The following is a 27,051-nucleotide window of genomic DNA, read 5'->3' on the forward strand; positions in this document are numbered from 1 at the left end:
ATGCAATCCCTATCAAATTCCCAGTGGCATATTTTTGTAGAAATGGGAGGAAAAGTCTTAAAATTCATGTAGAATCACAAATCCTAAATAGCCAAAACAATGTTGAGGGAAAACAAAAAAACAGAGCTAGAAGCTTCATTGTTCTTAACCTCAAAACATACTACGAATTAAACCAATACAATATTGTAAAGAAAAAAAATTTAAAAAAAAGTATGATACTGGCATAAGAGAGGCATATAGACCAATGGGACAGAATAAAGAGCCAAAAATAAACCCACACCTAAACAGTAAAATGGGATCTTTGATAAAGGTGCCAAGATCTTTCAATGGTGCAAAGATAGTCTCTTCTATAAATGGTGTTAGGGAAACTAGATACATACATACAAGAGAATAAAATTGAACCCATTTTTCCACTATCCACAAAAATCAACTCATAAGACTGATCTATACATCAGTGTCTCTTTTGCTGTCTCATACACAGGGTTATTGTTATCATCTTTCTAAATTCCATATATATGCATTAGTATACTGTATTGGTGTTTTTCTTTCTGGCTTACTTCAGTCTTATGGACTCTGTTGGAGAGGGAGAGGGTGGGAAGATTTGGGAGAATGGCATTGAAACATGTATAATACCATGTATGAAACGAGTTGCCAGTCCAGGTTCGATGCACGATACTGGATGCTTGGGGCTTGTGCACTGGGACGACCCAGAGGGATGGTATGGGGAGGGAGAAGGGAGGAGGGTTCAGGATGGGGAACACATGTATACCTGTGGCGAATTCATTTTGATATTTGACAAAAAAAATACAATATTGTAAAGTTTAAAAATAAAATAAAAATTTTAAAACAATCAACTCAAAGTGGATTAAAGATCTAAAAGTAAGACCCCAAATTGTAAAATTCCCAGAAGAAAAACATAGGTGAAAAACATCATAACAGAGGTCTTGGCAATGATTGCTTAGATATGAAACCAAAAGCACAGATAATAAGAGTGAAAATAGACAAGGGGACAACAGCAAGCTAAACAGCTATGTAGCAAAGGGAAGAATTGATAAAATGAAAAGAAATCTTTGGAATGGAACATTTGCAAATCATGCATCTGATAAGGGGTTAGTATCCAAAACACAGAAGGAACTTACCAAACAAACAACAAAACAAACCCCAAGTAACCAAATTTTAAAATGGGCAGAGGACTTGAATAGACATTTCTCCACAGAACACACACAAATGGCCAATAGATACATGAAAAAAGTGCTCAGTGTCACTAATAATCAGAGAAGTGAAAATCAAAACCACAATGAGCTATCACCTCACAATGGCTGGTTGGCCATTATTAAAAAAAAAAAAACAGAAATAGCAAGTGTTGGTGAGGATGTAGAGAAACCACTTTACACTACTGTTAGGAATGTAAAATGGTGCGGCCACTGTGGAAAACAATGTGGAGTTTCCTCAGAAATAATAAATAGAACTACCAAATTATACAGCAACTTTACTTCTGGTAATTGATGCAAAAGAATTGAAAATAAAGTGTTGAAGAAATATGTATACTCACATATTCATTTAAAATATTACTGAGAGTAGCCATAGAAACAAACTGTCTTATCATTAGATGAATGAATAAATAAAACATGGTGTATGCATACAATGGAATATTATTCGACCTTAAAACAGAAAGAAATCTGTCATGTGCTACAACAGGGATGAACCTTGAGGACCTAATTCTAGTGAAATAGGCTAGGCATACACAAAAAGACAAATATCACATGAGATTTCTAAAGAGATCTGCTGTTTAACAATGTGTACATAATTGACAGCACTGTACTGTACAATAAAATTTTGTTAATAGGACATATGTTATATGTGTTTCATCAAAATTTAAAATTATTAATAATAAAAAGTAAACCTAAATATTGTATGATCCATCTCACTTGTGCAACAGATGGTTCTCATGTGTGCTTTACCTTCCAAGATAGAAAATTGTTTTTGAATTATATAAATGCTTCTTGGATTGTGTGTGGCTGAGAAATTATTACAAATTCATATGTTATAATAACATGATTAAATTTATAGTTGTTTGTATTCCCATCTACAGATATTTTTTGTAGCAAATGTCTATAATATCCACCAGATATCAGGATTGAGAATAACTTTTCCATATTCTAAAAGAATATCTTTATAATGTTACTAACTCAAAAAAGTACAATAACTTGTAGTAGATAAATCTCTTCCCTCAAAATCTTGATAAACTATACAGTAGGGAAAGAAATAAAACTATATCTAAACAACTTAGCACTACCTAATTAACTTCATACATCCATTGCTCTCTCAAACTTCTAAATGTAATAAATAAAATATAGATTTAAAATGATTTTAAGGTAAGAAATGTTAAAATGAAATACTGTCATCTGAGCCATAATGGTGAAATTAATTACTGAAATATTTTAAAATATATTTCAACAGTAACTCCCTAGCCAAGTCCGATACCAGTTCCAAGAAGTCTTCCTCATTCCATGGTGCAGCTCAGTTCAGGTACCCCTCTCAGAACTGCTTTAGCATCCTTTTACTGATGAGATTTACTTCCTTGACAAGTAACATTGTCTGGAGAATTGTACAGATGATTGGCTATTTGTGTGCATAATCTGTGCTTCCTTCTACCTAGCCATAATATCTGGTGTAGTACCTTTCACATATTAAAGCAACTATTTCATTCATACAGCAACTACTTACTGAGCACTTAATTAATATTTAATTGATATGTAGATGCTGCTGCTGCTACTGCTGCTAAGTCGCTTCAGTCGTGTCTGACTCTGTGTGACCCCATAGACGGCAGCCCACCAGGCTCCCCCGTCCTTGGGATTCTCCAGGCAAGAACACTGGAGTGGGTTGCCATTTCCTTCTCCAACGCATGAAAGTGAAAAGTGAAAGGGAAGTTGCTCAGTCGTGTCCGACTCTTTGCGACCCCATGGACTGCAGCCCACCAGGCTCCTCCGTCCATGGGATTTTGGCAAAAAGTGAAGAGGAACTAAAAAGCCTTTTGATTAGGGTGAAAGAAGAGAGTGAAAAAGCTGGCTTGAAACTTAACATTAAAAAAACCAAGATCATGGCAACTTCGGGATGCCCCTGGGGCTCTCCTGATAGCTCAGCTGGTAAAGAGTCCACCTGCAATGCAGTATACTGACCCGACTCAATTCCTGGGTCAGGAAGATCCACTGGAGAAGGGATAGGCTACCCACCCCAGAATTCTTGGGCTTCCCTTGTGGCTCAGCTGGTAAAGAATCCTCCAGCAATGCAGGAGACCTGGGTTCGATCCCTGGGTTGGGAAAAAACCCTGGAGAAGGAAAAGGGTATCCACTCCAGTATTCTGGCCTGGAGAGTTCCATGGACTGTACTTGGGGTCACAAAGAGTCAGACATGACTGAGTGACTTTCACTTTCACTTTCATGGCATCTGGTCCTATCATTTCATGGCATCTGGTCCTATCACTTCATGGCAAATAGAAGGGGAAAATGGGAAAGCAGTGACATATTTTATTTTACTGGGTTCCAAAATCACTGCTAACAGTGACTGCTGCCATGAAATTAAAAGATTCTTGCTCCTTGGAAGGAAAGCTATGACAAACCTAGACAGCATATTAAAAACCAGAGATATCATTTTGCTGACAAAGGTCCGTACAGTCAAAGATACGGTTTTTTCAGTAGTATTGTACAAATGTGAGAGTTCGGCCAGAAAGAAGGCCGAGAGTTGAAGAACTGATTTTTTTGAATGATGGTGCTAAAGAAGACTCTTGAGAGTCCCTTGGACTGCAAAGAGATCAAACCAGTCCATCCTAAAGGAAATCAATCCTGAATATTCATTAGAAGGACTGACGCAGAAGCTGAAGCTCCATTATTTTGGTCACCTAATGTGAACAGCTATCTCATTGGAAAAGACTCATGCTGGAAAGATTGAGGATGGGAGGAGAAGGGGGCAACAGGGAATGAGATGGTTGGATAGCATCACTGACCCAATGGACAGGAGTTTGAGCAAACTCCAGGAGATAGTGAAAGATGGGGAAGCCTGGTTACTGCAGTCCATTGGGTTGCAAAGATTTGGACACATAGTGACTAAACAACTACAAAATACCCTGAGGGAAAAGTCTACTTCCAGTCCTAAAGATTACACTCTAATTGGGAAATGACAAGTGAATTGATGGTTTTAGGAATTAGACATGAAGGCCAGAGCAAATAGGGCATTTACTACCATGGGAATCCTGGGAGATCAGTTAGTTTTTAAGTAGGAGGTTACATAGAAGCTAAACCCTGAATATTAATTAGGACTTGGCCAGGAGTCAGTAGGAGTTTTCTGGATTGAAGAAGCAGCAGGAGGTAAGCACACTGTAGTGTCAGGTGCTGGATGAAGTAGAAGGGAGAAACTAGGCTGTAAGTAAAACACCTAGCAAAGAGGCTGGGAAGAGACAGGGGAAAGAAAACCAGTCTTTATGCTGAGAGAAGCAGAGTAGGATCTGCGTATTGAAGTGCCACTTGAACAGCAGTATGGCCAGAGAACTAAAGAGATGTAAGAATAGAGGGAAGAGGTTAATTAGGAAGCACTGTAGTAATCCAGACAAAAGGTGAGGATCCCTAGGATAGGGGATTCACTTCAAGAATGTGAGATATGTACCATAGCTTTCTTATCCATTCATCTGCTGATGGACATCTAGGTTGCTTCCATGTCCTGGCTATTATAAACAGTGCTGCGATGAACATTGGGGTACACGTGTCTCTTTCCCTTCTGGTTTCCTCAGTGTGTATGCCCAGCAGTGGGATTGCTGGATCATAAGGCAGTTCTTTTTCCAGTTTTTTAAGGAATCTCCACACTGTTCTCCATAGTGGCTGTACTAGTTTGCATTCCCACCAACAGTGTAAGAGGGTTCCCTTTTCTCCACACCCTCTCCAGCATTTATGATTTGTAGACTTTTGGATCGCAGCCATTCTGACTGGTGTGAAATGGTACCTCATAGTGGTTTTGATTTGCATTTCTCTGATAATGAGTGATGTTGAGCATCTTTTCATGTGTTTGTTAGCCATCTGTATGTCTTCTTTGGAGAAATGTCTATTTAGTTCTTTGGCCCATTTTTTGATTGGGTCATTTATTTTTCTGGAGTTGAGCTGTAGGAGTTGCTTGTATATTTTTGAGATTAGTTGTTTGTCAGTTGCTTCATTTGCTATTATTTTCTCCCATTCTGAAGGCTGTCTTTTCACCTTGCTAATAGTTTCCTTTGATGTGCAGAAGCTTTTAAGGTTAATTAGGTCCCATTTGTTTATTTTTGCTTTTATTTCCAATATTCTGGGAGGTGGGTCATAGAGGATCCTGCTGTGATGTATGTCAGAGAGTGTTTTGCCTATGTTCTCCTCTAGGAGTTTTATAGTTTCTGGTCTTATGTTTAGATCTTTAATCCATTAAAAAGAATACATTTGAATCAGTTCTAATGAGGTGGATGAAACTAGAGCCTATTATACAGAGTGAAGTAAGCCAGAAGGAAAAACATAAATACAGTATACTAACGCATATATATGGAATTTAGAAAGATGGTAACAATAACCTGGTGTACGAGATAGCAAAAGAGACACTGATGTATAGAACAGTCTTATGGACTCTGTGGGAGAGGGAGAGGGTGGGAAGATTTGGGAGAGTGACATTGAAACATGTAGAATATCATGTAAGAAACGAGTTGCCAGTCCAGGTTCGATGCGCGATACTGGATGCTTGGGGCTGGTGCACTGGGACGACCCAGAGGGATGGTATGGGGAGGGAGGAGGGAGGAGGGTTCAGAATGGGGAACACATGTATGCCTGTGGCGGATTCATTTTGATATTTGGCAAAACTAATACAATTATGTAAAGTTTAAAAATAAAATAAAATTTAAAAGAAAAAAAAAAAAAAAGAATGTGAGATAGATACCAAGAAGGCAGCAGGACTGATTAGTTGTAGGAAGTGTGGCAGAAAAAGGGGTGAAGAGAGAATGCCCTCCACAGTTTTGGCTTGGAACGATCTGTGTGTAGTACTGTCAACTGAACTAAGAAATGTTTTATGAACAAATGGGTCTGTATGAATAAATAAGAAAGTGACTATTTTTTTTTTTGCATGTTGGCAACATATTTGAGCCAAGAATTATATATAAACACATATAAGTGATATTCTCTTTGAAATTTCAGAGAATTACATCAGGAATTACAGATTTTCTGTAACTAAAAAGAACCTCATATTAATTTAAAAAATAAATTTAATGTTCAAGTGTTTAAAAAATTGCCAGTATTTAAATTCCCTGCACAATGAAACTGGTCTTCCATCCCTACAACCTCTACACAGATGTACATCCAATAGATGTAGATATTCTGTATATACACTGTATGTTTAACACCACTTTTAAATTTGTAAACCTCTATTGTGACTACATCTATGAGTGACTACACATACACTTTTACATAACATGATTCTAATCTTCAAAAGTCTCTTTATTTTTAGATATTTATTTTTTCTTAATTTCATTATGTTACTTTACATTTAATTGATGAAGATTTACTAAGAGAATATTAGGGTTGACAGTTGTATAGGTATGAAATATAAGGCAAAAGGTTATGGGACTATAGAAAAACTATCTTAAGAGTAAATGCAAATAAAGATCAGAAACTATATTAGAAGAGCTCAGTATCAGGAGTTTAGAAATAAAAAAAAAAATTAGATCAAATAATTGGAGAATATATTTAGAAAATGGGAGTCACAAGGGAAAAAAGGCCCCCAAAAAAAGAGAGACCAAGAGAACAAATGACTTATTTATAAAGACACACCACCACTCACACATCCCAGTGAGTATCTCTTTCACCAGCAGACTGCTGACTACTGGGATAAAGGGAAGATGAGACCATTTTCTGCCCCACGTGGACATTTCTATATGTCAATGAGCAAATATTACATTTTGTGAATGAATCAGCTACCCAATCAGAAAGTTTCCTAGACTGGTACCACAGTAAACTTAATTAATATAACTTCCCAATAATTAAATATATATAAATAAAATTTAAACATGAGAATCTATTTAAACTTCAATGATTAATTTACCCATCTTATCCTGAATGTCTGTATAAATTATTGGAAAAGCAGACAACTAAAACTTTTAGAACTATTTTACTATTTATGATATTAGTATCTGGAACAAAAACTGAATTTCACAGGTATTAGTTTCCCATAAATAACAACAACAACAAAAAAGAAAATGCTGTGTTAAGCAAAATTAAGCATGTATCTTTGATATAGGCTATTTCAAAGCATGTTGCATATACAGGAGGTACTAGGATATGAAGAAATTCCAATTTGAAAGCAGAATCTTTTTTTTTTTTTTTCCCCATTGGAGTATAATTGCTTTATCTTTTCTTTCTTAGACCAGTAAGGCATTAGTGATCCCTTGGAACATTAAGACCTGTCTTTAATCTTTTTTCACAAACGTATCTAATAGGAAACATATTAACAAACTAGCAAACAAACGTAAAAACAAACTAGTAGTTCACTAGTAACATGATTAGAACTTTGTTTTTTGCAACGAAGTTATAAATTCCACCTAATGAAATTTAAATTTATATACTGTTAATGATCAGTTCAGTCGCTCAGTCGTGTCAGACTCTTTGCGACCCCATGAATCACAGCACGCCAGGCCTCCCTGTCCATCACAAACTCCCAGAGTTCACTCAGACTCATGTCCATCGAGTCACTGATGCCATCCAGCCATCTCATCCTCCGTTGTCCCCTTCTCCTCCTGCTCCCAATCCCTCCCAGCATCAGAGTCTTTTCCAATGAGTCAGCTCTTCGCATGAGGTGGCCAAAGTACTAGTACTTGCTATAAAAGATCATTCAGGATAGAATTCTGAAGTTGAAATAAAGGATATTCTTGTTATGTTGGCAAGGAAACTCATAATTTGACTATGAAATCATGCAACTATTTAATAACAACTATATTTTCTTTATTCATTAAATTAAAAGAAATAAAGCTTACTATCCCTGCTTTTGAAATTTGATTTCTAGCAATTTGTTTTTAATTATACCAATGGGTATTCCAGAGTTATCTTCTATTTCATTTTATGATTAGTAACTTTGAACTGAGCATCTCAGTTACTCGCGAGCATGAAAAGAGACAAGTAAACAGCTGAGTTAATTGTGGCTCATTCATCTGGAAACGCACTATCAGACTCAATTATGCTTCTGAGTTTGGGTGGTGCAGTACCTGGACATCTATACAGCTTTCTTGCCTGTGCAATATCTCCTTTGCTTAAGCGGGTTCGCTGACCAATTGCTGGACGAATGCCATTATCATCACGTGAGGGGAGAATGGTATCCAGAAACATCCCCCTGAAAAAAAAAATCAGAAACAAGTCACACATAAGTCATCAAATTAAGACACATATGCCTTACAAATATATATATTTTTCAAACTCAAACCAATCAAAGGAGAAATATATCAGTGTTTAGATTTAAACTGTGTGTCCGTCTTTTAAAATACTTTAATCAAAGTAGAAGAAAATCATGTGCTAAATGTGTATGATGAACTTGGATTGGCGATCTATTTCACATATGGTAATATACATGTTTCAGTGCTATTCTTTCAAATTATCCCTCCCTACCTTCTCCCATAGAGCCCCAAAGTCTGTTCTTTACACCTCTGTCTTTTTTGATGTCTTGCATGTAGGGTTGTCATTACCACCTTTCTAAATTCCATGTATATGCATTAACATACTGTATTGGTGTTTTTCTTTCTGACTTACTTCACTCTGTATAAGCCAGTGCACTGGCATGACCCTGAGGGATGGGATGGGGAGGGAGGTGGGAGGGAGGTTCAGGATGGGGGACACATGTACACCCATGGCTGATTCATGTCAATGCATGGCAAAAACCACCACAATATTGTAAAGTAATTAGCTTCCCATTAAAATAAAATAATTTAAAAAATGTATATGGTGAGTATAAAGTTAGTGGTGGCATTCAAATTTTCCCTAGAAAAAGTATATATTTTTTTCAAAATCTAAAATTCATTTTTAAAATTTATTTTTAATTGGAGAATACTTACTCTATGATACTGTGTTGGTTTCTGCCACATATCAACATGAATTAGCCATACCTATTCTTGAATCTCCCTCCCACTTCCCAGCCCATCCTACACCTCTAGGTTGTCACAGAGAATTAGATTTGAGTTGTGTGTGTCATAAAGCAAATTCCCATTATTTTACATATGGTAATATATATATTTCAAAGCTACTTTCTCAATTTGCCACCCTCTCCTTCCCTCAGTTTCTACAATCTGTTCTTTATGTCTGCATCTCCCTTGCTGTGCTGCAAATAAGTTCATCAGTATCATCCTTTCTAGATTACATATATATGCTTTAATATATATTTGTCTTTCTAACTTACTTCATTACTTCACTTTGTATAATAAGCTCTATTATTATAATATGCTCTATAGTGAGGCTCCATCTCATTAGATCTGACTCAAATGCACTAGTTTTATAGGTGAGTAATATTCCACTGTACCACAACTTCTTTATCCATTCATCTGTAGATGGACATCTAGGTTGCAGCCATATCCTACCTATTGTAAATAGTGATGAGATGACCACTGGGATTCATGTGTCTTTTTCAAATATTTTTTCCTCAGTATATGCCCAGTAGTGAGATTGTTAGGTCATATGGTAGACTTATTCCTAGTTTTTTTTAAGGAATCTCCGAGCGGTTCTCCATAGTGGCTGCATCAATTTACATTCCCACCAACAGTGCAAGAGAGTTCCCTTTTCTCCACAGCCTCTCTAACATTTATTGTTTGTAGATTTTTTTAATGATGGTTATTCTGACCAGTGTGAGATGGTACTTCATTTAGTTCTGATTTGCATTTCTCTAATAATGAGGGATATTGAGCATCATCTTTTCATGTGTTCATTAGCCATCTGCATGTCTTCTTTGGAGAGATGTTCACTTTTTGATTGGTTTGTTTGTTTTTCTGGTTTTGAGCTGCATGAATAGGTTGCATATTTTAGAGACTAATCATTTGTCAGTTGTTTCATTTGCTATTATTTTCTCCAATTGAGGATTTTCATTTCACCTTATTTACAGTTACCTTCACTGTGGAAAAACATTTAGCTTAATTAGGTCTCATTTGTTTATTTTTGTTTTTACTTCCATTACTCTAGGAGGTGGGTCAGAGAGGATCTTGCTGTGATTTATGTTAAAGTGTGTTCGGCCTATGTTTTCCTCTAAGAGTTTTATAGACTTTGGTTTTATATTTAGATATTTAATCCATTTGGAGTTTATTTTTGTTAGGAAATGTTCTAATTTCATTCTTTTACATGTATCTGTCCAGTTTTCCCAGCATCACGTATTGAAGAGACTATCTTTTATACATCATATATTCTTGCCTCCTTTGTCAAAGATAAAGTGCCTATGGCTGTGTGGGTTTGTCTCTGGGCTTTCTACCTTTTCCATTGTTCTATATTTCTGTTTTTGTGCCAGTACCATATTATCTTGGTGACTACAGCTTTGTAGTATATTCTGAAGTTGGGAAGGTTGATTCCATTTTTCTTTCTCAAGAATGATCTGGCTATGTGGGGTCTTTTGTGTTTCCATACAAATTGTGAAATTTTTTGGTCTAGTTCTGTGTAATATACTAAAGGTAGTTTGATAAGGATTGCATTGAATCTGTAGATTGCTTTGGATAGTATAGTCATTTTCACAATATTGATTCTTCCAATCCAAAAACATGGTATATCTCTCCACCTGCTTGTGTCACCTTTGATTTCTTTCATTAGTGTCTTATTGTTTTCTGCATATAGGTCTTTTGTCTCTTTAGGTAGGTTTATTCCTAGATATTTTATCCTTTTTGTTGCAATGTGAATATAGCAATGATTTCTTGGATATGATACCCAAAGCATAGGAAACAAAAGCAAAAATAGGTAAGTGGGATTGCATTTTTAATTAAGAGGCTTGTGCATAGCAAAGCAAACAATAAAAAGAGTGAAAAGGAGATAAAATATTTCCAACATATATATATATATATATATTTCAGTCGCTCAGTTGTGTCTGACTCTTTGCAATGACATGGACTGCAGCACACCAGGCTTCCCTGTCCATCACCAATTCCTGGAGTTTACTCAAACTCATGTCCATTGAGTCAGTGATGCCATCCAACTATATATATATATATATATATATATATCTGATAAGAGACCAGAATACACAAAGAAATCCTACAACTCAACAACAGAAAAATGAAGTAATCTGATGAAAAAATAGGCAGAAGATTTGAATATATATTTTTTCAAAGATGATATACAAATTGTCAAGCATAGAAAAATATTCTCAACATGACTAATCATGCAAATCAAAACCATAATGAGATATTATCTCATACCCATTAGGGTGGCTACTATCAAAACTTGAAAAAATAGAAAAGAAAACATGTTGGTGAGGATATGGAGAAACTGGAACCCTTATACACTGTTGATAGATTGCAAAATAGTGCAGCATCTATGAAAAAATTGAGGTTCTTCAAAAAACAATCATAGAACTACCATACATTCCAGCAATCTCACTTCTCTGTATATATCCAAAAGAAAGGAAAACAGGCTCTTGAAGAGATATTCACATACACATGTTCATGGTAGCACTATTCACAGTAGCCAAGAGGTGAAAGCAACTTGGATATCCATGAACAAATGAATGAATAAACAAAGTGTCAATATATATCCAATGGAATATTATTCAGCCTTAAAATGGAAGGAAATTTTGCTGCATGCTACAACATAGATGAACCTTAAGGATTTTATGCTAGGTGGGGAAAAAACAACAGTCACAGAATGATAAATATTGTGCAATTTTACTTGGTACCTAAACTAGCCAAATTCATAGAAACAGAAAGTAGACAAGTGGTTATCAAAGGTTGGGGTAGGGGTGCGGAGAGTGGAGAGTTTAATGAATGGATATAGGGTTTCAGCTTTGCAAGATGAAAAGTTTCTGGAGATCTGTTTCATAACAATGTGAATGAACTTAATACTATCAAATTGTACATTTAAAAATAGATAATATGGTACATTTGATATTGTGTGTGTGTGTGTTAGTCACTCAGTTGTATCCGACTCTTTGTGACCCCATGGACTGTAGCCCACCAGGCTCCTTTTTCCATGGGATTCTCCAGGCAAGAATATTGGAGTGGGTTGCCATTGATATTGAGATTTCTTTATTATAATAAAAAAAACTTTCAAATACTTTGAAGGTGGTGCCTGAGAACTGTGCCAAATATTTCCTCTCCTGTAATTTTTATTTCACTGTATGTATGAGTTAATAATCATCTTTAAAATCAGGAAAAAAATGTGAATTGGATCAGTTCTTCTCACAGATACATACAGTTTCTTTCACTATAGGAATATAAGTTTATTTAGGAAAAGTGACTACCCAAATTTTGAAACAATAAGAAAACTGATATGTCAAGGCTAGTTGTCATGCAACACCAAGGTAGGTGTAGGGGGTGATAAACTGCATGAACCTTGTGGTTTATGGAAAAGCAACCATTTAAAGACACAAAAGGAGTACAGAATAAGGGAAAATGTGTGTTTCAGATTGAAACATTGCCTTTAAACATAAACATTAATGAGTTGTGAAATGCACATCATGATAAAAAAAGAATGAGTGGAATGGACATATGAGTGTAAAATGGGTATAAAATGGGAAAAAAAAGAGATGACTTAAACAGCTTCATATTACTTACCTGGAAACTATTGCCTTGATGATAACTTCTTTAGAGTGAAATAGATCAAAACTCAAATTTATTACACTCTTAAAATTAGCATTCAGTCACTAACAAAATAATTCTAAGATTAGGAAATGGCAGAATTCTAAATTATATGAAGCAAAATATCTTTCTAAAATGTTTTCTGAGAATTATTTTACTATAGCTATTTTCAAGTATAATTAGTACTTGAGCAACAGAAAATATACAATAAAAACACAAATCACAAAAAGAATATAACATTCCAATTCAACAACTGAGCTCTGTATTTGCAATGCCTAATTTCTATTAACAGTGCTTGCCAATTTAACATGCTGATTGGTTTGGTAATCATTTCAATTGAACTTTTGTATGATTAGTAATATTAAATAATTTATACCATTAAAATTTTTACTTTGAATATATTTTGATAAGAAATGTGTTTTTAAAATCTCAAATGCCTGGTATTGGCTATAAATACCAAGCAAGTATTTTTTGTACTCTACAGCAGCAATATTTAAAAGTTGTTCTAGTTCTATGCTAAGCCTACTTTGTAAGGAGCCACACAGAGGAAAGGAATTAAAAGTCAAGAGGTATAACCTGAGACTCCAACCTTGAGAAGGTGTTCCTAGCATAATGCATGATGCTGTCAAAATCATAGCTTTCTCCGAGTGAGTTCACTTCCGCAGGCTCCATCTTCAGAAAATTGTACTCTTGACCTAGGAATCAGGCACAGGAAATGTTTCAGAAACCTCTTAACAGACAGAAAAGAGAACAGAAGAACCCTCCCAGTCCTCTAACTCCTCTCTACCGAAAGCTAATCACTGAGCTTCATGACGCTGCATTTACAAACAAACACCAAGTACACGCAAAAGAGGACATCCCCACTCCAGTACTCTTGTCTGGAAAATCCCATGGACAGAGGAGCCTGATAGGCTGCAGTCCATGGGGTCGCTAAAAGTTGGACAAGACTGAGCGACTTCACTTTCACTTTTCACTTTCATGCATTGGAGAAGGAAATGGCAACCCACTCCAGTGTTCTTGCCAGGGACAGGGGAGCCTGGTGGGCTGCCGTCTATGGGGTCGCACAGAGTCGGACACGACTTAAGTGACTTAGCAGCAGCAGCAGCAGCGCCACAATGTACACTTGAATATCAGCCTAAAAGAATATTAGTGAATTTCATTAAGAAGTTAATTTTCACACTGTTCATGCAGTTCTTGAGGCAAGAATACTGAAGTGGGTTGCCATTCCTTTCTCTAGTGGACCACGTTTTGACTATGCCAAAGCCTTTGATTATGTGGATCACAACAGACTGTGGAAAATTCTTCCAGAGATGGGAATACCAGACCACCTTACTTGCTTCCTGAGAAATCTGTATGCAGGTCAAGAAGCACCAGTTAGAACCAGACGTGGAACAACAGACTGGTTCCAAATTGGGAAAGGAGTAACTCAAGGTGTAAATTGCCACCCTGCTTCTATAACTTATATGCAGAGTACATCATGGGAAATGCCAGGCTAGATAAGCACTAGCTGGAATCAAGACTGCCAGGAAAAAATATCAATAACCTCAGATATGCAGATGACACCACCCTTATGGCAGAAAGCGAAGAAGAACTAAAGAGCTTCTTAAAGAAAGTGAAGAGAAGAGTGAAAAAGTTGGCTTAAAACTCAACATTCCAAAAACTAAGATCATGGCAACTGGTGACATCACTTTATGGCAAATAGATGGGGAAACAGTGAGAGACTATTTTTTCTGGGCTCCAAAATCACTGCATATAGTGATTGCAGCGATGAAATTAAAAGACACTTACTCCTTGGAAGAAAAGCTATGACCAACCTAGACAGCACATTAAAACGCAGAGACATTACTTGGCCAACAAAGGTTCATCTAGTCAAAGCTATGGTTTTTTTCAGTAGTCATGTATGGATGTGAGAGTTGGACTATAAAGAAAGCTGAGTGCCAAAGAATTGATGCTTTTGAACTGTGGTGTTGGAGAAGACTCTTGAGAGTCCCTTGGACTGCAAGGAGGTCAAGCCAGGCAATCCTAAAGGAAATCAGTCCTGATTATTCATTGGAAAGACTAATGCTGAAACTGAAACTTCAATACTTTGGCCACCTGATGTGAAGAACTGACTCATTGGAAAAGACCCTGATGCTGGGAAAGATTGAAGGCAGGAGGAGAAGGGGATGACAGAAGATGGTATGGTTGGATGGCATCACCGACTCAATGGACATGAGTTTGAGCAAGCTCCAGGAGTTGGTGATGGACTTGGAAGCCTGGCATGCTGCAGTCCATGGGATCGCAAAGAGTTGGACATGACTGAGCAACTGAACTGAACTGAATAAGTTAATTTTGGCAAAAAGGTAGATTACCAAAAGCATACTTTGGATTTTTCTTTGTATAGTCTTTCACTTTCTCTTAATATTGTTTTTTAAAAAAAATGACTATTTTTTTTTCAATATTGTGATTATAAAAGCTATGCTTTTTACCAAATGAGTTTCCCACTCTCTCTTATGACTCTATTGGCTTAGATAAATAAATCTTCCTATTTGTATTAAATGATTTCTATGAAACAATGGGAAATATTATATGTTGTATATACACACATTTCAAATGTTTGCTATGTGAATTTGTCACTAAAGATGAAATAACAACAGAATGTTTCACTCAAAACTGAAACAAGATTCTCTTTGATGAAAAGGAAGCTCTAATCAGAAGGCTTTTTAGAAGAATATGCTTCCGGATTTAATTTTTCTTTTTTTACTTTTCATGACTGCCATTTTAACTTATGGACATCTTCACATTAATAGATTTCTCAATTGCCTCTTTGTATCTGTATTGTAATATTATTTCTTGAAATCTGAAAAGAACATAGTGTTAAATGTGTAGATCTACATTAGTGGTTCAAGAAATGTTTCCTCAGATAGAGTTTAGGTTTCACTGATCCATTTTTCACAATTTCAGCAGCCAAAGAAGGCTGTTTTTATGGCTCATTCTGAAACATCTAAATGTAAAGTTGAGGTATTAAGATTCCAAATTCAAGGTTGGAGTCCAGAACAGAACTATTACAATGTTTATGCAACTATTTAAATTTTATTCCAATTGTTATATTATTACTAAATCTGAAAATATCACATTAAAAAGTTTCCCAAAAGCTAATAAAGAGAGTGAGTGATGTACAGAGCATAATATCTTTGGTACGGGTGATAAGAAGACTGACATACTCAGTTCAGTCGCTCAGTCCTGTCCAACTCTTTGCGACCCCATGGACTGCAGCACTCCAGGCTTCCCTGTCCATCACCAACTCCTGGAGCTTACTCAAACTCATGTCCATCGAGTCGGGGATGCCATCCAACCATCCCATCCTCTGTCATCCCCTTCTCCTCCCACCTTCAATCTTTCCCAACATCAGGGTCTTTTCAATGAGTCAGTTTTTTGCATCAGGTGGCCAAAGTATTGGAGTTTCAGCTTTAGCATCAGTCTTTCCAGTGAATATTCAGGACTGATTTCCTTTAGGATAGATTAGTTCGATCTCCTTGCAGTCCAAAGGACTCTCAAGAGTTTTCTCCAACACCACAGTTCAAAAGCATCAGTTATTCTGTGCTCAGCTTTCTTTATAGTCCAACTCTCACATCCATTCATGACTATTGGAAAAAACATGGCTTTGACCAGACGGACCTTTGTCGGCAAAGTAATGTCTCTGCTTTTTAATGTGCTGTCTAGGTTGGTCACAGCTTTTCTTCCAAGGAGTAAGTGTCTTTTAATTTCATGGCTGCAGTCACCATCTGCAGTGATTTTGGAGCCCCCCCCCCCAAATCACTTAAGCATTAAAGATGAAACAATCAGCCTTAAGTTGTAGAACCTGTAGCCCAGAGTAAAGTGTTTTGTGCTTAGTCACTTCAGTCATGTCCAATTCTCTCTGACCCTGTGGACCATGGTCTGCCAGGCTCTTCTGTGCACGGGATTCTCCAGGCAAGAATACTGGAGTTGGTTGCCATTTCCTTCTCTAAAAGTGTTTTAGTTCACCTTTACAATGAATTCACACATTAAATAGTTTTCAGTGAACTAACAGACCAAATAATAAGATACATGTTCTACAAATCTCTGTGGCCATTATTACTCTTCTCAGGAAATACTTCACATTGTCTTTAACCTCTGATAGAAGCAAGTGTTATAACTCTACCCTTCATTAAAAAATAGTAAGTATATTTTAGTATATCCAATTCTAAGTGTGATGTTTATAAAGCTATGGAGCTGATTTTATTAATATTAACCTATAATCTACTGGATATTTCAACTTCTAAGCACAATATGTGAATATACTCCTTAAGTAAAGCAAAATGTTTCATAAAAATTTCTGAAAGTGGAACATGAAGCAACTTTAGTAATACCTTCTGAAGCATATAATTGAGCATTTACCACGTATGTGACATAGTGGTCAAAAAGAACACAGCCATATATGGACTCCGTAAAGAAAATTAGACTTATTTTAGGAAAGAAGGGAAAAGAAAATCAGAGATACAAAGCACCAGAGAACTCATCCTAAACAATTTTTTTTAAAAAAATGAAAAGCCTCATTCTTGAAGGCCTCTTCTAAAATGGCTTAAAACTAATCTAAAAGTAATCCAATCCTTGTACAAAACTGGCTCCTATCGTACATACTCACTAATTTTGCATATGAATGCAAAGCTAAAGTTGACACTTACCAGACATTGCCCTAGAATAACACTTGATCTTAAGTTTCTGAGTAAGTCACAGATCTGTTGAAAGTTATTCTCCAACATGAATTCTTTCATATTAGAATTACAATCAGCCTTCAGTATCTGCATAAGATTGGTTCTAGGAACCTCTTGGATACCAAAATTTGTGGATGCTTAAGTCCTTTATATAAAATGGTTTAGTACAATGAATAAATTTTGATTCAAAGGTTGGTTGAATCTATGGATGCAAAACCCTACAAATATAGAGGGCCAACAGTTCATACATACAAATTATTGCAAGTGAATGAGAAAAGTGAGAATAGTCACATGTTGAGAATATTGCTGAATCCAAAAATGGGTGACAAAATGTGCACAGAGTTCCAAATACTCAGAACATCTCACTAAATAAATTACTCTTTTCTGTTGACCTGAATAGTGACTCAACAACAACAAAAAAGAAAAGCCATAATTAGTTTAGCACTATGTTAAGTATTATATATTTACATGCTTTTTTATACATTTCTTGCTTGTTGTAGGTATGTAAATTTATGTTGAACCAGAGTCCTAATTTTAAGAGCAAGAAACATTCTTGGAAGTTACTTCCTTTATAAGTTACTTTGTCAACATAATAGAGGAAACTTAATAACTGTAGTTAACAGAAAACTTTTTCTCATTTAATTGGTAGTTGGAGTAATCATCAGAAATACTATTTCCTCTTTGTCTCCCAGTGATAAAAAAGTATTAGATGAACCTTGATAGCTGCTCAGGAGTTAGTCTTCCATACTGAGAGTACAGATTTTATTTACTTCTCTTTCAACACTACAGAATACTTCTTTATTCTTGAAATGATCTCTTCCCTGTAACATTACACTCATAAAATTTTCTCCTACCCCTTAGACCAAACTTAATCTTTTGAGAGATTTTCTCCAACTGTAACTTAAATGGTGCTATTCACCATATTCTACCTGAAATCTTATTTCCTTCTTTCTCCAACATTTTCCTAAACAGTCAAATCCTGTATCAAATTCCTTTCTAGATATGTCCTAAAGTCTAGATTCACCTTTCCTGTGTCTGCTAAATATCTCTACTTCATTCATCTGAAGGCTTCTCAAATTCAAACATATGCTAAATGAAATTATTATTTGTCTTTTCCCTCTTAAAAGTATGCTTTTTGTTTTATCCATATTTCTTGGCTTACTTCATTTAATGGTGCCGCCACTCACCCTGTTGCCTAAAATAAAACTTTGAAGATCTTCCTTCACATCCTTCATATAGTGCTTCTCTTAAAATATTTTTGAAATGTTATTTCCTCATCTTCTTGGTCTACACCACCCTAACTGAGGACTCAGTCACCTCTTGTAGACTACTTATTTAAGCTTCTAATAGGTTCATTCTCCCTACTCCCATAACCCCATTCTCAGTTAATAATACCTACAAGCTGAAAGAAATCTTTTTCTCTTTTACATCTGAACTTGTTCTGCTTTCAATCCTTTGATTATTCTCTAGTAGCTAGAGGATAAAATCTCTAGGATAAAAGCCAGGATAAATTTCCTGGCTTCTTATAGAAAATCCTTATGATCTAATCCCCTTTGGTAATTACCAACTAATCTCCCACTTGTAACTTACTATGCAGCCCTATGAGCAGATGAAAATAATCTAATTATCTGTAATTGTAGCTTTGATCATGATCCTTTTTTTTTTTTTTTTCCCCCAGTTAGATATTCCATCAGTCTTTTCTGAACTTAGAAACCCTTTACTTCTAAATTTCAGTTCTTTTGTGACATCTTCCGGCTTGCTAAAGCACATTTTGTCACACCTTGCTTGGACTGACAGTATTCTCAACATATGACTATTCTCATTTTCTCACTTGTTTACAATGTTTATATATATATATAGGCATAGCTACACTAAGCTCTGTAATTTTTATGAAGTATCTCCAATATCCAATAGTGCCTCAATAAATAATTGGTACAAATATGTTGTGAGCGACTAAATAGGTCAATGCTGTTAATCACAGGAAATTCTTAGGAATTCAATGTTTGTATTAATAACTTAAAACTGGCTATGAATAAGGAAATAACACATGGCCTGCAATGCAGGAGATGCAGGTTTGATCACTGGGTTAGGAAGATCCCCTGGAGAAGGAAATGACAACTCACTCCAATATTCTTGCCTGAGAAATCCCAAGGACAGAGGAGCCTGGCGAACTATAGTTCATGGGGTTGCAAAAACAGTCAGAAACGACTTAGCGACTAAACAACAATGCTTGAAATACACACAATCTTATAAAACAATTCTAAACAATAGGGGTTTTCTTTTGGCAATTGAAATGTGCTTATCTTTATGAATTTATGAAAGGTAAAACAAATGCAAAACTATAAATGAGGTTATTATTGCACATTAACTGTCAGAGGAAATTAAATTTAAATACATATTAACTACTGAACTACTGACACTTGAAACATTCTTAAGAATTTGTCTTTAGGGTAGTCAAGATTGAGAGAAAATCTCAAGAAAATATTTGGGCTATCCTGGAAATGTCTCACTTTACTAGAATTTTCTCATGGAACTATCTGTGATATAATATAGATTTTTATGGTAGCAGCACATTTTGTGACAAACCCTGGACCCTTTTTAAATCCCAACAACATAAGTTATAGAACTAAGGATAGAAAATGCTTTTTGAAAATTTAACAATATTAATTTATGGTTCACCATTTTTTTTGAAAGAACCAAAGATATAAAACAGATAAATCTTAAAAAAAAAAAAAGCAAATCTAAAAATAGCATAAGATCATTTGATTTCCAGGAACAAATCAGCACCATAATAGGTATTTTTTAATCAAGGAAAATGTTGAGCCACAATATCAACAAAACCATTCATATTTTGTAAGAAATTAAAATGTAAACAGTACAGTCCTATTAAAAGATGTTTAGTCAACCTCAAATCTGACTCCCTGTACAGCCCCTCACCTGGCTGGATGTTTTCCCGTATGATAGTCACATGGTTATCTCTGTCTGGCCGCGTGTGCTCATGCCAAAAGCCTATCACATGGCCCAGTTCATGAACGACGATTCCAAATTTATCACAGTTCTTGCCAATAGAGATTGCCTGAGGCCCATTTCCACGCCGACCTACATAGGAGCAGCATCTGGAATAAAGTAGAAAATGTGAATGGTGGTAAACAGGCTGATGACAAGTTAATTATAATAGGGTGAAAATTTGTTAAAATTTCTGGTGAAATATAAAGTACAGCACAGTCAGAGGTAGAACAGTTTTTCATTAATGAACATAGTCAATTTCTAGTAATCCTGGTAAATTTATATGACAGTCTCTAAATAATCAATTGCAGTGCATTTGTACTAATTTATATATTAGAAGATGTTGGATATATGCCTTAAATCATTTTTAGGAGTATTTAGAAGATAATAAGATAATAAAATACTTATGGTGATTAATGGCTATTGTGCATATAGTTAAACTCAAGACTTCAATTCACATTTATTTCTAATATAATTTTTGGTCCCCACAACCCATGTAAATCACTTAGGTTGGTTATCTAGCAACAATACATTATTTCACTATTAAGCATAAAAACAAACTTTATTTTTCTACTTTGAGAAAAACAATTAAATTTGTGAATGATGTTGGTTAATTAAAAAATGAATTATTTCTCCTCCTTACGGGAGAATTTTTTAAAAAGGAAAACTTTTAAAAGAAGTCAATACAGGAAAATTATTTTCAAGAGGCAAATTATCTAGGGTTAATGGTTGACTGGTGAAGAAAAATCAATAACTGCCAAATGGTCAGGTGTGATTAGTCCATTTCACTTTCTGAAAGAATGTCTTGGACTGTCAGAGTGTGAACTATCCAGAGTATCTTCCTGAAAACTTTCCTCAATTTACTGATATTTATACATATTCAATGATACTTTTCTACCCAAAACGTAGAAATTCCATTTTGTGTGTGTGCATACATGAAACGTGTCAGTGTGCATGAAAGAGTGTGTACACACATGCAAGCTTGGACACATAAGGACATTGACTCCAAAATAAGTTTTAAATGTACAATAATACAGTAACTACAACTAGAGCTATCAATAAAATTACACTTAAAACTTCAGCAATTAGGGTTTACATTATAATAGCTTATCTAAGAGCCACCCCTCTGGAGAGCTATACAGGATGTAAATAATTGGTCTTGAATAGATGGGGATTATGATGTGCCAGACACCAAAACCTTTTTCTAATTTTTTAAGTTAAAAGAGGAAATTGTTCAAAATTAATTTGCCAAAATATTATAAAATGCACGTCATTATGTTCAGTTTTCAGAGAAAGAACTTTTGATAGTCTTTTTGAGTGTTACAAATATTTGTCATTCCTATTATTTCTGTAGGCTTTAAATGATTAAATGTCTTACCTTATTCCTTAGTTGCTGTTCAGTCACTAAGTCATGTCCAGTTCTTTGCGATCCTATGGACTGTAGCACACCAATCTCCTCTGTCCTCCACTATCTCCTGGAGTTTGCTCAAATTCATGCTCATTGATGTTATCTAAACATCTTATCCTCTGAAGCACCTTCTTCTTTTGCCTTCATTCTTTTCCAGCGTTAGGTCTTTTTCAATGCTTCAGTTTTTCGCATCACTGGCCAAAGTATTAGAGCTTCAACTTCAGCATCAGTCTTTCCAATGAATATTCAGGGTTGGTTTTCTTAAGGATTGACTTGTTTGATCTCCTTGCAGTCCAATGGACTCTCAAGAGTTTTCTCCAGCACCACAATTCAGTTTTTGGCACTCAGCATTCTTTTTGGCCCAACTATCACATTTGTTCATAGAAAAACCTTAGTTTTGACTCTACAGACCTTTGTTGGCAAAGTGAAGTCTCTACTTTTTATTGTACTATCTAGGTTTGCCATAGCTTTCCTTCCAAGGAGCAAATGTCTTCTGATTTCATGGCTGCGGTCACCATCCATAGTGATTTGGGAGCCACAGAAAATAAAATCTGTCACTGCATCCAGTTTTTCCCCTTCTATTTGCCATGATCTTAGTTTTTTCAAGTTGAGTTTCAAGCCAGCTTTTCCACTTTCCTTTTTCACCCTCATCAAGAGGCTTTTTAGTTCCTCAAAACTTTCTGCCATTAGAGTGATATCATCTGCATATCTGAGGTTGTTGATATTTCTCCCAGCAATCTTGATTCCAGCTTGTGATTCATACACCCTGGCATTTCACATGATGTATTCTGAAAATAAGTTAAATAAGCAGGGAGACAATATACAGACTTGCTGTACTTCTTTACTAATTTTGAGTGGGCCAGTTGTTCAGTCCAATTCTAAGTGTTGCATCTTACCTGCATACAGGTTTCTCAGGAGACAGGTAAGATGGTCTGGTCTTACCTCATCTCTTTAAAAATTTTCTGTAGTTTGTTGTGATCCCCATGATCAAAGGCTTTAACATAGCCAATGAAGCAGAAATAGATGTTTTTCTGGAACTCCCTTGCTTTCTTCAGGATCCAATGAATGTTGGCAATTTGATCTCTGTTTCCTCTGTCCCTTTGAAAACCCGGCTTGTAGATCTGGAAGTTATTGGTTCACATACTGCTGAAGCCTAGCTTGAAGGATTTTGAGGGTAACCTTGCTAGCATGTAAAATGAGTCTAATTGTATGGTAGTTGGAACATTCTTTGGCACTTCCCTTCTTTGACATTGGAACGAAAATTGTCCTTTTCAGGTCCAGTGACCACTGTGGAGCTTTCCATATTTGCTGACATACTGAGTGCAGCACTTTAACAGAATCATCTTAACAGCATCATTTTTAGGACTTTAAAGAGTTCAGCTAGAATTCTGTCACTTGCACTACCTGTAATGCTTCCTAAGGCCTACTTGAATTCACATTCCACAAATCTAACTCTATGGGAATAACCATATCATCGTGGTTATCCAGGTCATTAAGAAATTTCTTGTATAGTTCTATGTATTCTTGTCATCTCTTCTTAATCTCTTCTGCTTCTCTTAGGTCCTTAACATTTCTCTATTTCATTGTGCCCATCCCTGCATGGAATATTCTTTTCAGTTCAGTTCAGTTGGCTCAGTCATGTCTGACTTTTTATGACCCCATGAACTGCAGCACGCCAGGCCTCCCTGTCCAACACCAACTCCCAGAGTCCACCCAAACCCATGTCCATCAAGTCGGTGATGCCATCCAACCATCTTATCTTCTGTCATCCCCTTCTGCTCCTGCCCTCAATCTTTCCCGGCATCAAGGTCTTTTCCAATGAGTCAGCTCTCCGCATCAGGGGGCCAAAGTATTGGAGTTTCAGCTTCAACATCAGTCCTTTCAATGAACACCCAGGACTGATTTCCTTTAGGATGGACTGTTGCAGTCCAAGGGACTCTCAAGTCTTCTCCAACACCACAGTTCAAAAACATCAATTCTTCGGCGCTCAGCTTTCTTTATAGTCCAACTCTCACATCCATACATGACCACTGGAAAAACCATATCCTTGAAGAGACGGACTTTTGATGGCAAAGTAATGTCTCTGCTTTTCAATATGCTGTCTAGGTTGGTCATAACTTTCCTTCCAAGGAGTAAGCGTCTTTTAATTTCATGGGTGCAAATCACCATCTGCAGTGATTTTGGAGCCCAGAAAAATAAAGTCAACCACTGTTTCCCCATCTGTTTGCCATGAAGTGATGGGACCGGATGCCACGATCTTAATTTTCTGAATGTTGAGCTTTAAGCCAACTTTTTCACTCTCCACTTTCACTTTCATCAAGAGGCTCTTTAGCTCTTCTTCACTTTCTTCCATAAGGGTGGTGTTATCTGCATATCTGAGGTTATTGATATTTCTCCCGGCAATCTGTACTCTGCATATAAGTTAAATAAACAGGGAGACAATATACAGCCTTGATGTACTCCTTTTCCTATTTGGAACCAGTCTGTTGTTCCATGTCCAGCTCTAACTGTTGCTTCCTGACCTGCATACAGATTTCTCAGGAGGCAGGTCAGGTGGTCTGGTATTCCCATCTCCTTCAGAATTTTCCACAGTTTATTATGGTCCACACAGTCAAAGACTTTGGCATAGTCAATAAAGCAGAAATAGATGTTTTTCTGGAACTCTTGCTTTTTTGATGATCAAGCAGATGTTGGCAATTTGATCTCTGGTTCCTCTGCCTTTTCTAAAACCAGCTTGAACATCTGGAAGTTCACGGTTCATGTATTACTGAAGCCTGGCTTGGAGAATTTTGAGCATTACTTTACTAGCACGTGAGATGAGTGCAATTGTGCAGTAGTTTGAGCATTCTTTGGCTTTGCCTTTCTTTGGGATTGGAATGAAAACTGACTTTTTCCAGTCCTGTGGCCACTGCTGAGTTTTCCAAATTTGCTGGCATATTGAGTGCAGCACTTTCACAGCATCATCTTTCAGGATTTGAAATAGCTCAATTGAAATTCCATCACCTCCACTAGCTTTGTTCATAGTGATGGTTCCCAAGGCCCACTTGACTTCACATTCCAAGATGTCTGGCTCTAGGTGAGTGATCACACCATCGTGATTATCTTGGTCGTGAAGATCTTTTTTGTATAGTTCTTCTGTGTATTCTTTTAACATCTCCAATTTTCTTAAAGAGATCTCTAGTCTGTCCCATTCTATTATTTGTCTCTATTTCTTTGCATTGTTCATTTAAGAAGACCTTCCTATCTCTCCTTGCTATTCTCTGGCACTCTGCATTTAGTTGGGTATGTTTTTTCCTTTTTTCCTTGCCAGTTAGAAGTAGTATTTCAACTTATTATTTATGGATCTATTATAACAGCTAATTATATATACTAAATCGATAATAGAAAGAAAAGTGAGGTAAGTGGTAGGGAAAAAAATCAAGGAATTGTATTTTTGCTCCCAGTTAGATTTTTTAGTAGCACATTTTAATTTATACCTACATAGGCAGCTCAGATGGTAAGGAATCTGCCTGCAATGCAGGAGACCAGGGTTTGATCCCTGGGTCAGGAACATCAGCTGAAGAAGGGAATGGCAATCCATCTTAGTATTCCTGCCTGGAGAATCTCATGAACAGAGAGTTACTTGGTAGGCAACAGTCAATGGGGTTGCAAAGAGTTGGACATGACTGAGTGACTAAGCATATATACATAGTTATTATTACGTACTGATATAGTAAAATATTAGATGTATCAAAATTTGCAAATTTTAGGAAGATTTAAACTGAAACATTTGGTACCATAAAACAATGATAATGAAACTGAAATATCTGAGGATCATAGAGCAACTAAATTACCTACATTGAGTCATTCTTGCTGGTTAAAGTCAGAGAAGAAAATACTTTGCAATTCAAAATCCAGGAGACAGATAGACAAGCAATGAAGTTGATTTTTTAAATCTAAAATGGTCAATTCTTTTAATCTGAAACATCTTTTATTAGCATAACTTTACCCATAAAATTTCTAATAAATAAAATGAGGTTTCATAATAGAAAGCAAAAATACATTTCACACTGGCTTTTACAATGGTCCTATGAAGAATGGGAAATGCATTGGTTTAGGAACAGAAGAAATCTAGATGCTCAAATGACTAAATAGCTAAATATATGCATATACAATTATGTATGACACTACAGGTTTATAAAAACATGGCTTTAAGTTGTCTTAGTTTCTTTCTAATGTCATCCAGATTTGATGCTGTTTTCTTGTACATAGCTTTTGATTTTTTTTATTTCAAATTTCAGTCTTCCTTTTAAAGCTTAGCCATTATAAGATCTACTTACCCTCTCAGAAAACTTTCACCACCTTTAGAAAAACCCACTAAGCCATAGAGAGTAAGAAGGTAACTCAAAACCCACTATTCTCTACTTTGACCTCAGACTAGTGGAGCAAAGTCAGTAAGTACAAAGGAAGTTCTCTATAAGCTTTGTGCCTTCCTCACAGCAGTCTCTTCTTGGCATAGATACAATTTTTAAATGTCCAGTCAGATTACTTCTGTGCTGAATATTATCCAATGAGTGTATTATAAATTGTGTCAACATTTAAAAATTATTGATTATTACCCCTCTCTAGGAGATAATTATACATCTCTACCCTGCTGACTGGGCTTAGTCATGTGACTTACTCTGGACAATGTCATGTGAGCACAAACTGTGTTTTTGTGTCTATCTCTAGAGATAATTTTTAAGAGCAAATATGGTTGATTAAATTGCTTCTATTCTTTCTGCTATGATTGCAATGTTCCAAAAAAAGGCTTCTCCATCAGACTGGATACTGTATTAAACCCTCTTAAGTGAGCTACAGGCAAACAATGGCAGACATACAATAAGAGTAAGGAGTAAGTGTTTTTTGCTCTAGTCACCGAGATTTGGGAGCTGTTAACTCATCATAAGGGCTTACCTGGTGGCTCAGAAAGTTCAGAATCCGCCTGTCAATGCAGGAGACTCAGGCTCAATCCTTGACTCAGGAAGATCCCCTGGAGAAGGGAATGGCAACACACTCCAGTATTTTTGCCTGGAGAATTCCAGGGACAGAGGAGCCTGGTGAGCTGCAGTCCATGGTGTCACAAAGAGTTGGATACAACT

At 36.2% G+C, this 27,051-nt stretch overlaps 1 protein-coding gene across 1 annotated transcript in view; it reads right to left on the bottom strand.

The window, feature by feature from the left end:
• Positions 1 to 27,051, bottom strand: part of TLL1 (tolloid like 1) — a gene marked incomplete at its 5' end in the record, with an annotated part of 170,956 nt that overhangs the window by 129,959 nt on the left and 13,946 nt on the right. The window contains 3 exons of the mRNA XM_027513518.1: positions 8,255 to 8,379; positions 13,392 to 13,497; positions 20,455 to 20,633. Of these exons, the coding sequence (XP_027369319.1) occupies positions 8,255 to 8,379; positions 13,392 to 13,497; positions 20,455 to 20,633 (410 nt within the window). The remainder of the gene's footprint in view (positions 1 to 8,254; positions 8,380 to 13,391; positions 13,498 to 20,454; positions 20,634 to 27,051) is intronic.

Source organism: Bos indicus x Bos taurus, chromosome 17 (genome assembly GCF_003369695.1).
Source record: "Bos indicus x Bos taurus breed Angus x Brahman F1 hybrid chromosome 17, Bos_hybrid_MaternalHap_v2.0, whole genome shotgun sequence".
NCBI classification, from domain to species: Eukaryota; Metazoa; Chordata; class Mammalia; order Artiodactyla; family Bovidae; genus Bos; species Bos indicus x Bos taurus.